Source organism: Rhea americana, unplaced genomic scaffold (genome assembly GCF_003343005.1).
Source record: "Rhea americana isolate MKP2758 unplaced genomic scaffold, rheAme1 scaffold_7, whole genome shotgun sequence".
NCBI lineage: Eukaryota > Metazoa > Chordata > Aves > Rheiformes > Rheidae > Rhea > Rhea americana.
The window spans coordinates 8,957,181-8,971,491 of record NW_028186867.1 but is presented as its reverse complement, the minus strand read 5'-3'; the positions used below and the strand labels follow the sequence as shown (position 1 = coordinate 8,971,491).

The 14,311-nt window shown below is 42.8% G+C and overlaps 1 protein-coding gene across 2 annotated transcripts in view; it reads left to right on the top strand.

Moving 5' to 3' along the window:
• Positions 1 to 382: 382 nt before the first annotated feature.
• GABRG3 (gamma-aminobutyric acid type A receptor subunit gamma3) overlaps positions 383 to 14,311 on the top strand; it is a 324,177-nt gene continuing 310,248 nt past the window's right edge. Inside the window, exons 1-2 of one of the 2 annotated variants that reach the window (XM_085321582.1) lie at positions 383 to 482; positions 4,000 to 4,148. In XM_085321582.1, the coding sequence (XP_085177708.1) occupies positions 430 to 482; positions 4,000 to 4,148 (202 nt within the window). In that variant the 5' untranslated portion in view covers positions 383 to 429. The remainder of the gene's footprint in view (positions 483 to 3,999; positions 4,149 to 14,311) is intronic. The other variant, XM_085321583.1, reaches the window with a different exon arrangement.

Below are 14,311 nucleotides of genomic sequence, written 5' to 3'. Positions count from 1 at the left end.
CGGGCTCTCCGGCGCTGGGCGCCGCCGAGGGGGTACGGTCAGTGCCAGCCTGGAAAGCAGGAGGGGCCGCTGCGCTATTCCCGACAACGGGCTGTCAGGAAAGGGGGAAGCGCCGCAGCACGGTGCCTACTGAACGCCTGCCAGACTGTGGAGCTTGATTTATACTTGGATCTGCAAGGATCTCCTTTGGGGATTTTCCCCCTCATCCCACCTTTTTTTTTATTATTATTWTTTTTTCCTCTCTCTCTTCCCCCTCCCCTCCTGGAGCAGTGTTAAAGGGGGTATCTTCCTCAGGGTATAAAGCTGAGAATGCACAAGAAGAGAGAATAAGAGCCTCATCTCATTGCCTCATTCTTGTTTGCATGTGAACATCCTGCAACATTTACTTCATCCTGCTGCACCTTTTACCTGGCCAGATCTGCCCACACCATGTCAGCTAAGCTTCTAGTGGTTTTCTTCCTTCTGTCAGTGTTTCAAGCCTGGTAAGTCCGTACTCCTTTCAGCTACCCCCACTCCCTCCTTCTCCTCTCCTCCCAATATTGGGGTTTTCGGGCTAGGATGACACTCTCAGAGTTTGCAGAATACTTAACGGCTGGGAAGGACACCGGGATTTCCCCCYCCCCCCCCCCCCAACATTTTATCCTTCTCTGCTCTGTGCTGGGTTTTATTCCGAAACGCCGTTTGCTGCTGCTCGCTCTCGGGACCCAGCCCCAGTCGCCAGCTAAAACCCCGGTGTCTATGCAGCCAGTGCGGCGGGCGCCGCCGTTACCCTTGCCGAGACGGGTGCGAAGCCGCGGCCCGCCGGCAGGGCTCCCTCCCGAGCCGGCCCGCCGGAAAGTTTTCTCGCTACTGGGTTTGTCCGGGCATTAGCGGAGCCCGGCACACGGCGGGCAGCGTGGGGAGTCCCGCGGGCACGCTCAGAGCGAGCCAGGGCAGCGGCGCGGCGGGCAGGCAGAGGGGGGCAACCGCGGGAAGCGGGAGCCGGGCGGCCGGGACACGCCGCGGGGGCCCTGGGCCGGGGGGCGGGGCGCCCCTGCCGCGAGCTGCCGCCGGCGGCGACCGTTAACCGCCTCAGCGCCGGCCCAGCCCGCGCGGGGGGAAACGGCCGCCCGCGGCCGTTGTTGGCGCCCGTCACGGGGCAGCCGTCACWGCCGGCCGGGCCTCTGGCAGCGAGGTGGCGGACGGGGAGAGGCGGCAGCCGAGCGGCAGTGCCGAGGGAAAGGCTCCGCGCCGCGCTCGCCTCCGGCCCCAGTAGTTGTCCGGGATACCAGGAAGGGCTCGTACGCATAGCCCCGGGCAGGGGGGTCACCTCGGCACTCCCCGGCAGCARATGCCGCTGACTTTCCTTTCCTTTTCCCTTCCCCTTCCACTACCTCTTCCTCTTTTTCCTTCCCTTCCTTTCCTTTTTCTTCCTCTTTCCTTCCTTTTCCTCCCCTTTCCCCACCTTCCCTAAAACACAGATTTATGGACCGTATTGTTCCACTCAGCAGCTTGTCCTGTGGGCTGGTGCCCAGCAGTGGCATCTCTCTCTCTCTCCCCCCCCTCCAAATCCTCACGGGAAACAGAGGCTGCTTCATTTCAGCCCCTGAGGCCAGGAGAGCATGTCCTGGACATGCTTGTTTGGGAAATAAACCCTTTCTTTCACAGCCTCTCAGAGGTTTTCAGCCGCCGCCTTCTGCGGGTTATGCATTTTTCTCTATCTTCTTGCAGGATCAAAGCTAGCGGCTCCCTAGGAATCTGGGGAAAGAGGGCAGCCCTTCTTCCCTTTTTGCAAATCACCTGCTGTCATTCCACGTTTATTTCTGTGCGTATCAGGGACGTACTAGGAGTTTGGCCATCAGCAGTACAGCTACAGGTGAAAAAGTAACCTCAAGTGCCTTCAGAGTGCTTAATTGTTTAGAGGCAAGCAAGAGAAGTGAAAAAGAAACTCTCGGGGGGAAACAAACACCTTGAAAAATAAATATTTAATGTGCATCACAGTTGTTAGTCTGACTCACTGTGAAATCTCTCCCACCCGCAGTCTTAATCTAGAAGGTAGGGAGCAACTTATATCCTTTGGAGGCACTTTCTAGGAAAGAAGCTGCTACAGTGAAGGGATTTAAAAAGTCTGTAGGTGCTTAGAGTCTTAATAGTAACTAGTTTAAAGAAGCTGCTTCCTGAAATGGGAATCATGGTCSTGCATGAACTCGGTTCTCACTTCTATATGCATTCTGAATATCTCCAATAWAGGTGCAGTGGGTACAAAAGAAGAAGGCATATGATCTGGTGCTCATTTCCTATCAGAAATTCAGTACCACTGCAGCATTTCAGCTGTGAGATACAAGCCACATATGTTTGGAAATGGTGCCTCCTTTGAGAATGAATTTTAACTGCAGCATTCAAACATTTTGCTCTCCATGAATCTTAAGGGAAAAAACCCAAAATCTCTCTTAGCTTTTTTTTTTAAACACTCATGATTGAATTACACAGAAAAAWTCAAGCTCTAAAAATGCAGTTTACTAATAGAAAATGCCTGTTTCTCTCTTCAAAATTTTCCATAAAATTTTCTATACTTTTGGAACTTGATTGTATGAACTTTCTTCATAGGAAATGCTCAGGGGCTAGATTGCAAATTATTTTTATATGGAAAGGGTACCCAGGCCACTGCTGATTTGTGGGGTTATGTTAAATGATTCATGGCTAATACTTAGGACATATTAAATTAAAACAATTAAAAGTTYGATAATTAGCTTGAATGGTTGTCTACAAGCAATAATGAAAGTTGATGATGCTGTATGATTACATTTTTATAATTAATTTTTTGTCACTATAGAGTGGTCATCACCACTCTATGGAAATCTAAGGTATTTTGAAAGACTCGAGTGTCATTATAGAGAGAAGGGGAGGGAGAGGAAGAGAGAGAGAGAAGATTGCTTTGATGGAGGCAGCTCTGGCATTAGCACATCCCAAGAATAGTCAAGGTCTGTGCCTCTGATTTTCTGTTGCTTTGTACCTTGCATAATTGACATCTGTGTAAAAACACTGTGAAATGATATCAAATCACTAGGGCAATTGCGAGTTCAAGCATTGGATGGTTACTATTCTAGGTTCCATGACTGAGGTTATCTTTTCTCCCGATAACTTCATCTCGGCTTAACTGGCACAGATTTTCTCAAGTGAGAGATGAAATAGATTTGGTTTCTAAGATACCAAAAGATACATCTTCAAATCAACATTTTACTGTTCATGCACAAAAAGCTGCACAAATGAAATTGGTCTCATGTGGAAATAACTCTAGATGCAGTTTTACTACATTTGTATCACCATACCCTTAAAATAAAAGAAGAAAGAAGAAGAGTTGTAACTTTTTATGTAGTACTAGCCTTTTTAATGTTACTAAAACTATAGGGAGACTCTGAAATTCAGATTAATGTATGCAACATATTTGTGTGCCTGTGATAATCTATCTTACACTCAAAGAGCAAGTTCTTAATTCTGAGCCTTGTAATACATTAAACTCTGAAATGCAGGCACTGAGAATATAATAATTTATTAATAGGATAAAATGATCAGGAAGTATTAAAAGTTCTGAATTTTTAATACTCTTATTAGCCTCTTTGCAAGAGATGAATCAGTTGTCTTGAAGGATTCATCAAATAATACTGCAGATATTAGTTCTTCATAAGAGCATACTGTAAATTAACTAGTATGGATAGGTTGGTTAAAGTATAAGATAGAAAACAGTACCCTGATAGCTGTATTAATTCACAGACTGTAATTTCTCTGAGAGCCTGGAAGAAGACAACTTCAAAACAGTGTCTGATGATGCCCCATCCACAAACGCTCAACAATTGTGAATGAGAACATCTGTTTGCAAAAACATCCTGTGGTTGCGTAGATAGACAAACCCACGAGAGAAATCTAAAACTTCTTAAAATGAATCTAGAGATCTACTCAGAATATAAACTCAGATTTTATTTATGTAAAATAACATCTATTTTTTTTTATCTGTTATTGCAGCTCTAAAAAGGTTGAAGAGGATGAATATGAAGATGGAACGACTAACCAAAAATGGGTATTAGCTCCAAAAACACAGGACACAGATGTGACCCTCATACTAAACAAGCTGTTGAGAGAGTATGACAAAAAGCTGCGGCCGGATATTGGAAGTAAGTTCTCCTTTCTCTACAAGTCACTGAATCACAGAATGGTTGAGGTTGGAAGGGACCTCTGGAGATCATCTAGTCCACCCCCCCCTGCTCAAGCAGGGTCACCTAGAGCATGTTAGACAGAGTTGCATCCAGGCAGGCTTTGAATATCTCCAGAGAAGGAGACTCCACAACCCCTCTGGGCAACCTGGTCCAGTACTCTGTCGCTCTCAGGGTAAAAAAGTTTTTCCTCATGTTCATATGGAACTTCCTGTGCTTCAGTTTGTGCCCGATGCCTCTTGTCCTGTTGCATGGCACTACTGAAGAGTTTGTCTGCATCCCCTTGACACCCTTCCCTGAGATACTTATACACATTGATAAGATCCGCTCTCAGTCTTCTCCAGGCTAAACAGGCCCAGCTCTCACAGCCTTTCCTCATAGAGGAGATGCTTCCATCCTCCTGATCAAGTAAGGAAAGGTATCTGTGAGCACATACATTATATTATATTTTGGTTAGTATACACTGATGTTTGAGAAAGAGGAGGTTAAGTGTTTTTGGCTCCATTTCACATGTATACAGTTTGGACAGAGATATGGATGGGCTAGCTCCAAAGGATTCAGCAGGTCTTTGGCAGAATCAGGAACACTTCTTTCTTTTGTTATCCAGTGCATACATGTGAAAAACAGGCCACRGGCTCTGATGAGTGATTAAAGAAGCAGCATATTAAAAGCAAAAGTAGGACACAGCAGGGGAAGAATGTACATCTGCCCTCTTCAAAACACATAACATGATTACAGAAGTTATGTTCCTTAATGCTGAGAAGAAGGGACTAGGATTTTCCTCTGTAAATATATTGCAACTCTAGGGATTTTCTCCCTAGAGCCAGCAGACACTTTTATCTCCAAAGAGATCTGATAGAATAGAAGTGTCTTGTGGCAGTATATATATGGATACATTTAGGGAAAAGCCAGTAGATATCTGCATGTATATAATCATTTTGAGCTATTTTTCWTTTTTTTTTCTTATTTATATAATGGGGCTCTGTATTTCTGGCTAAGACTTTTAACCATTTGTGGTTATGCTCTGTTTGCCCTGTTTATATCCTTATAGTGTTTAAAGAGATCATATTTGATATGATATCTCTGTTTTTATCAGGGAATGACATTGATCTCTCCCTCTGCCTAATTTGTCATACTGGATTTAAYTGATTTTTAATACCTGTTGGAGAAATGCTTTAATACAATCTCCCACCTGCAACAACATCTGGAAGACATTCTCAGACAAATATATTTTTTTTCACTTTGTACACAGTGTCCTCAGATCACTGACTTCAGACAGAGTAAATTATGTTATGCCTGTATGGGACAAAGCAGTCATTAAGAGTCCGTGTGTCAGTTGCCATRAAATTAGTAGAGGTCAGGCACATCCTACAGTATTGGAAAATCATTGTTGCCAAAGTAATTCTTTTTGTTTCCACAAACTTTCATAAATCCTGTTATACAGAAAGGAGTTAAATTACAGAGCTCCTCATATATCCTACCAAACAGAGACTTTACAGTTCTGAACTGCATCTATCTATATCTGTTAAGGATCTCAGTCCTGGGCCATTTTTCTTTTTGATAGGAATCTGACTATTTTATAACTTCAGCTAAGTGTTGCTCAGATGCAAGGGAAGTTATTTCACCTCCCTACTTCCTTCCCTGCTCCCTCTTCCCTGGTCTCCCTCCTCTGATGCAGATAAATAACATTGCCCTTTTGAAGCTATGGAGCTGCTGCATTTGTCAAGAACRCCAGGGGAATGTCAGAGCATCAGGCAGTATATCTAACTTACCTAAATTGCCAGCTGGTTTCTTACACTAAAGTATGTCTTCCTTTCTGTGTAGGAGAAGGTTATCCTACAAGTTAGACAGTTGACTTGTCCTGTCAACTAAACTGAGTCCCTGTCCTGAAGCTCCCAGTATTAATATGTAACAGTTAAAGCACTGTGAAGAAGAAAGTAGTGGACTAGATATATTACTGCATCAAATAATAAAATGCATATTTTGGAATTTATGGAAAGCATGGAACGAAACAGTAGAGGAGAGAGAGAAGTAATCCAAGCTCAAGAGCGGTGCATCCCTATAAGTAAGAAGTGCAGCAAAAGGGGCAGGAGACCTGCATGGGTGAGCAAGGAGCTCTTGGCCAAATTCAGRCAGAAGAAGAAAATACACAGAATGTGGAAGAAGGGACAGGCTACTTGGGAGAATTACAGGAATGCAGTCAGAGTATGTAGAGATGTGTCGAGGAAGGCTAAGGCCCAGCTGGAATTGAGTCTGGCAAGGCATGTCAAGGACAAGAGGAAGGGCTTCTTCAAATACATCAGCAGCAAGAGGAGGACTAGGGAAAATGTGGACCCACTACTGAATGGGGCGGGGGGCCTGGTGACAAGGGATACAGAGAAGGCAGAATTACTGAATGCCTTCTTTGCTTCAGTCTTCACTGCTAAGGGCAGCCCCCAGGAATCCTGGAACCTAGACRTGAGGGAGAAAGTCCAGAGAAGGGAAGACTTTCTTTGGTTGAGGAGGATAGGGTTAGAGACCTTCTGGGCAGGCTAGACATCCACACATCCTTGGGCCCTGATGGGATGCACACACGGGTACTGAGGGAGCTGGCGGATGTTGTTGACAAGCCGCTCTCCATCATCTTTGAAAGGTCCTGGAGAACTGGAGAGGTGCCTGAGGACTGGAAGAAAGCCAAGGTCACTCCAGTCTTCAAGAAGGGCAAGGAGGAGGACCCAGGCAACTATAGGCCAGTCAGCCTCACCTCCATCCCTGGAAAGGGGATGGAACAGCTCATCCTGGATGTCATCTCCAGACATACGGAGGAAAAGAAGGTGATCAGGAGTAGCCAGCATGGATTCAGCAGGGGTAAATCCTGCTTAACCAATCTGATAGCCTTCTCTGATGGAGTGACTGGCTAGGTAGATGAGGGGAGAGCAGTGGACGTTGTGTACCTTGACTTCAGCAAGGCTTTTGACACTGTCTCCCATAACATCCTTCTAGATAAGCTCAGGAAGTGTGGGTTAGATGAGTGGAGAGTGAGGTGGATTGAGAACTGGCTGAAAGGCAGAGCTCAGAGGGTCATCATCGGTGGTGTGGAGTCTAGTTAGAGGCCTGTGGTCAGTGGCGTCCCCCAGGGCTCATCCTGTTCAACTTCTTCATCAACGACCTGGATGAGGGGACAGAGTGCCTCCTCAGCAAGTTTGCTGATGATGCCAAGCTGGGAGGAGTGGCTGACACACCTGAGGGCTGTGCTGCCACTCGGAGAGACCTGGCCAGGCTGGAGAGCTGGTCAGAGAGGAACCTTGTGAGGTTCAAGAAGGGCAAGTGCAGAGTCCTGCACCTAGGGAAAAATAACCCTAGGCACCAGTACAAGGTGGGGGCTGACCTGCTGGAAAGCAGCTCTGCAGAGAAAGACCTGGGAGTGCTGGTGGATGACAGATTGACCACGAGCCAGCAATGTGCCCTTGTGGCCAAGAAGGCCAATGGTCTCCCGGTGTGCATTAGGAAGACTGTTGCCAGTAGGTTGAGGGAGGTGATCCTGCCCCTCTACTCAGCCCTGGTGAGGCCTCATCTTGAGTACTGTGTTCAGTTCTGGGCTCCCCAGTACAAGAGAGGCATGGAGCTACTGGGGAGAGTCTAGCGTAGGGCTACAAAGATGATCAGAGGGCTGCAGCACCTGCCCTATGAGGACCAGCTGCGAGAGCTGGGCCTGTTCAGCCTGGGGAAGATGAGACTGAGGGGGGATCTTATCAATGTGTATAAGTACCTGAAGGGAGKGTGTCAAAGGGACAGGGCCAGACTCTTTGCACTGGTGCTAAGTGACAGGACAAGARGCAATGGTCAGAAACTGAAGCACAGGAAGTTCCTTCTGACCGTGAGGGGGAATTTCTTCCCTGTGAGAGTGACGGAGCACTGGACCAGGTTGCCCAGAGAGGTTGTGGAGTCTCCTTCTCTGGAGATCTTCAAGGCCCGCCTGGATGCAACCCTGTCTGCCATGCTGTAGGTGACCYTGCTTGAGCAGGGAGGTTGGACTAGATGATCTCCAGAGGTCCCTTCCAACCTTACTGATTCTATGATTCTATGATTCTAATTTTCAGAATCAAAGCAGAAGTGGAGCTGATAAAAGGCATAGAGGATTAAGTCCAGTTTTGGTGTGCAGTCAGCTCCTTATTAGGGTCTTTCCATTTGTGCAGTGTTGYCTTTAAGCAAATCAGCTGTCCCACAACACAGAGGAGACTCACCATTTCATGTAACATTGTTCTTCACTCCTTTACCCAGTTCCTTATTACAATGCCAGTATTTCTAACAGTGGATAGCTTTAGCAATGCTCCTGAAGAAGTAGTCTTCTTTTGGAAAGCAGTCAGATGAGCCCAGTGAAATACTGACTGCTCAGCACTTTCGAAGTTCAGGGTTGCTATTTTTAGGTCACTTGGGGACACACGTTTGCATATCAAAGACTGTGGGGAGAAATAGAAAAGTATAGCAAATGGGAGGTGTTGAAGTGCATATTGTAAGTTTTCTGTGGTCTTTCATCCTTCCCAGAGGACTTAATGTTCTGGCTAACCCAAATGTGTCCAAGCACTACCTGGCACCACACAGACATAGTCGTGAGCGCCCGCTTGCTATAATGTGAGCACTGAGTACCTCAACAATCACATAACCTTTAGGGCAGGGGTAAATTCATCACTGAATGTCCTGTGAACACAGACACTCAGCACCACCTCTGCCCAGAAGTAAAGAGGGCATAGGTCCATGCTAAGATGTGAGGCCAGAGCTTGCTTTTTTCTCCTTGGAAGTACTGTTTTTCTTATCTCGTCCCTGTGCATGGCCTTGGCTTTCCTGTAAATCATTGTCACTTGAATCACTTGCTCCAGTCTGTGCTCATCTGACAGCTCTGGACAGCAGAGACATTGTCTTCAGTGTTCCAAGTCAGAGTTTTGAAGGAGGGAAATGAATAACCCAAATATTAGGCAAAATGGTTACTCTCTGAAGGTTATCACCGATACGATACCTTAACAGGAGGTACTTGGGGCTTTAGGACTTACAAAACAAAACCATGTTCTACCAACAGGGGAATGTCTGATTGTATCCCTTTGGCCACACACTGAGCGGAGTTCTTGCTAAGTATCACAGCTTGTAAGAGTTTTCCTTTTAATAGTGGCATCTGGCAGTTTTCCATTATACCACAAAACAAGCATGCCTTTTGGAACTGAAAAAAGGAAGGGAAGACAAAGTGGCCCACACTGAATTGCTTTTAGTACTGTATTGATGAAAGGAAAAAGAGAAGTGTTTTATGAGAGAAAGCATCTTTTCCACTTTTTTTTTTTTTTTTTTTTTTTTTTTTTTACCAGCTCAGTTATACAGCTGAGGATCCTAGCACTGTGTCATAGTATAAAAGGCACCAGTCTCAACAAGGTAACAAATAAACCTATTCTGACCTGTGAAGGTCTTAAAATCCCTTCCTTAGGCAGGTACTCCAAGGTGTATTTCAAAGTCCTTTGAAGTGAAGACATATGCAATGGGCATGCAACTTTTTCTAAGTGTAGTAAGGCTTTACTACCCTGCAAGAATATGATTTCTTTCTCAAATCACACTGGATTAAATTCTAACATTTGATAGGACACAAATACTGGCCTTGAAATAATTGTGCTTCCTCTTTATTATAATGAGAGTAGAAATAGGAAAATCGACAAGCTACAGAGCGGAATAATAATTGCAGCTAGAAAATTTTTGGAYGTACTTAGACTGTATTAGTAAATCAGATTTTTGCCATTGTACTGTTTTTAACCAACTGATTTAAAACATAAGCTCTATTAAACCCCTCCCCAACAAATGAACTATTGAACTATCAAAAAATTAAATGGCACATGACATAATAGATTTCCTTCAAATTCAGTTTATTTTAATGAAACTTTCCTTTTCACCCTTCTTAATAGACAGCTCCACAACTACAGTCCTGGAAAATAAAACCTGCCTTTATTACTTTACTTTGTTTAGCTATTGTATTCATAGGGAATGTAGGTTGTTGACAAGTAGAGAAAGTTTGTAACAGTGTATTCTTTCAAAGTGAAAGTTTGGCCCGCTTATGAAGTGGTTCATTGTACTCCCTGAGTGATTTTTGTATGTGGAAGATAATATGCTATTTCTTTTATTGTGAAAGTCACCCATAGACAAGCTGAATGTGAGAGGTCTCTGAAGTGTGACATAAGTAGCAGGAAGGAAAAAGCCATAGACTAGACTTAGGGTGGTGGTACTTAYTTGGAGCTTAAAGAACATTAAGGCTCAACAGTACCTTTCAGTAGCTAGTATGCCTAGCTTAGGGAGAACGTTTTTTTTTCCTCTTGCTCACTAGAAACAGTAACTAATGTGTGGCAATATTTCAGTGATGTCAAGACAGTAGTATGTTAACATTAGTTCATAAGCTGAGGTAATAGTTTCTCTTTTTATCTCCACCCTGTAGTGTGAAAGAAAATATCTTATTCTATTTCACCAGTACTTTTTAGAGAATATAAACATTCTGTGAACATCTCTAAGAAGCATTCAGTTACTTCAGTGTTCTAATTTAAGTGCAAAGTGTATTCTTAAACCCACATCCTGCAGTCTGACRAGGTGCTCTCTAGCCTTCCTGCAATTACTTGCCCTTTCCTCTAGCTCCTGAAATACTTTTCCTAGAATACAACAGGACCAGAACAAGAAGTTACACATACTTGCTGGGTTCAAATAGCCAGAATTGCTGTCCTTTGCCTCTCTCAGTGGAGTTCTTAATGTGAGAAAGTGGTGTTAGGTAAGTGATAGTTTTCTAGTTTAGAACTTTTAAAAATACTTTAAAAATCACTGTAGATTTTTTTGTCTCTCCATTTTGGGCTGTACCTATGATCTTTGCAGTTATTTGATGCCAGAAAAAGTTGAATACTTCTATTTCACAGACTGAGGTAGGATAATGCTGCTAAGAAAAAAGTCAACTACAAAGGAGTATACTGTAGTGTGCTTTAACTATCCAGGGCAACTGAAAGTACAATGTGATCATAAGTATTAGAAGTGAAGTTAAGATACAAAGCCAAATCAAGGAATAGAAAGTTACAAGACAGAGGTTCCTGGGCCTCCAAGTTACCTAGCAAGTGTTGGATTTTCACTGATACTTCTGGTAATAGCCCAGAATTGAAAAGATTGCATTAAATTTTTAATGCATTAGAGATCTTGTATAAATGTGGCAGTTTTTCTTATTGTTGAAGTATTGTATACTTTCTAAGACCTGGCTTCTGAGCTGCCTACATTCTTAATTAAAAAAAAAGCAAGCTGACATCAAATCAGACTTGAGACACGAACATTATGGGGAAGACAGAACAAGCACGAATAATACTGATCATAGCAGTATAATTCACAAAAAGAGTAAAAAAGAATAGTAGGGTAATATGTATATTGCATGTTTCAATTTTATTCTGTTTCTCAGTTGTATCACTATAATAAGTCATGCTCTGGACTGCACATATTCAAGAAAGTCTTACTAGCTTATGTTTTGAGGTGGCTTCACCACTGATGCCTGCTTTTCCCTTTCTTTTCAATTATACTGCAGTAACTTAGAGATCCTTTATAAATATATGATCCTTACAGCTTCTGCTATTCCCTTGTTTTTATTGTGTATTTATAAGCTGCARTAAATGTGCTTTAAGTGTATATGCATACAAATTTATACACACCTACACACAGTTTGATGCCTGTGTATCTTCCTAGTCCACAGGTTCTACCTATCTTGAGAGTCAAGCTGTTTTTTATTCCTCCTCAAGTATCTTTATTAGTCAAATTTCTCAAGACCAGAGCAGTCTCACAAACAACTATGCAACTTTCGGACCTTGAGTAGGTTTGTACATGTGTAGCCAGTATAAATAGGTAGGCTAATTAATTTGTGTTGGCAAACAAAAAGGATAGGTTCTGCCTGAGTTGCTTCACTCTGCTAGTTTTGCAGAGTTTAATAGCAGTTCTCTTTTTAAGCACTTAAAAGTTATCTTTATAACTAATTTAAGCAGTTTCTCAGTGTGTGCCAGGAGCAGATCTGTTAAGTGAGTGGGCAGAACTTTCATTCTGTTCCTCTTTAAAGGAGGTGTACATTTTTAAGCACAATSCAAACGAAAACTTTGAGTTCTGGAGCTATATTGGAACCTTTTTTCTGTCTGATCTGCCTTCATGGCAGGCCACGCCAAAATGCACCCTAAAGTGCACTACAGGCTATTACTTCACTGTGGCTGTCAAGTTATTTCTGCTGGCTGCTGATTGCCACACCTGATATTGTTTAAATTAGCTCTGACAAGGTTTCCTTGTATGTGATGACAGAGGATTGCTGATTGCCTTACAGATCAAAATATTTCCTGGATCATAGTGCAGAGAAAGCTGTAAACTGTCATGCAAGGTAAAATTATTACTTTCTGGTAGAATCTTTTTTTCATGCTATCCTATGAGAGATGTTGTCACATTCCTTATAACAGGAAGTACTGAGAGACATTTGTCACTTTGGGGTTGATTACAGACAGTTGCACTTGTAGAGCTAGTTGGTGTRTAAATAGTAAAAGTACTCCACAGCAGGAAGGAGAGAAGGAGTGAATTCTGTTTGTATTACAGTTGCAATTGGGGGGGGGAAGGGGAGGGGAGGGGAGGGGAGGGGAGGCTATAGTCCTGGATCCAAATTCAGTAGTACTGGCCACTGCAGAAAGATGTAGATATTAGTCTAATCTAGGCTAGTATATAAAGAAAAAAAATGAATAACCCATTAATTATGATGTGGAATGCTGCAGCCAAGACTCAGGTAGGAAACAAGACTGAATCTGATGAGTGCTCAGTAATTGGAAAATATCACAGAAAAAAAGAACAAGTTTCAATGCTACCAATGGTACTTCCCTCCCTTTTCTTTTGGGAAAGGAAAGTGGATTGTCATTATTTCAGAAAACTTTTCTTCTGTTTCAGCTACTGAACTGAAAATCCTGCCCATTTCCATGAGTAAGACAGTAAATATGAAGCATATTTTAGTGCCAGTCATCTCCTGTGTGTAATGTATAAGCACACCTGTGTGAGGAGGTGTTCTTGGAGAAAGGGTTACTATTAAATGCAAGTGAGAACCATCTCTATTCTAGAGGGGAGGAAAGAATGTTTTTCTCAGTTGTCTGCAAAAATTTTAATTCTTTAGCATTTCTAATAGTTGATACTTTCTACTACAAACTTTGTCCTGAATAAAATAACTCATATTTCCAGAATAATTAGCCAAGACTAATAAAGGATGAGTAAAGCACTCTGTGGCTACTCCCAAATCCCAGTTTTAGATTTTGAAAGCTGTTGTCCATGTATGACATAAACAACAGATGATGTAAATACAAAGGAAAATGGAGTTAGGAATCTTACAAATGTTAGGAGTAATAGACAAAAGTGCTATGAGTGAGGGGGAGAATTCCCTTTTTTTCTCCTTCTCTCAGGTAGAACTCTCATGAGCCATACTGAAAGGGTATGTAGACAGGTTTCATTCAGATGTAGTGATCCTGCAGCCCTCCCTCCAATTTAATGTTTCTACTCAAAAAAGAATGTAGCTCTTTTTTTTTTCATTTTACAAGTATTTTTTCTTCTTTATGTTTTTCATACAAATGGTTTAAGTCAAATGCTGAAAAGCAGCATTAGTTTGAGGCTGAGAATGGTTATACAGAAATATTTCAGTATTCAAAAGCTTTTTTTTCTGAAGCTAGTATCAGAATTTAACCAGAGTAATACAGTTTCTGGGGGATAGGTTTGATCTTTTGGCTCATTTGTAATGAGCTGCTTATCTTAGCAATACTTAAGACTTGCATGTAGTCTTTTAGGTTGACAAAGTTATAYTGGTTTTGTGTTGGAGAGAGTGGCCTCTTACCTGAGTACTTAACAGCAAAGTCCCTTTCAATAGGATCCTCTCTGTGTGAATGTAAATAATACACTAATGCAGATAGCTGTTATTCAGTTTTATTTCTTGGCAGTGATTACTTGCTGAAATGGCTTGATACAAGTTCAGACTGAGCCTTTCCTGTAAGTACCATCGTAGTTAGGATGGTTAGTTATGTTTGCCAGACACTTCAGCTGAAATGGCAGACCCAAAACTACATATAGCAGAGGCTAGTTACTAACTGTTGCCT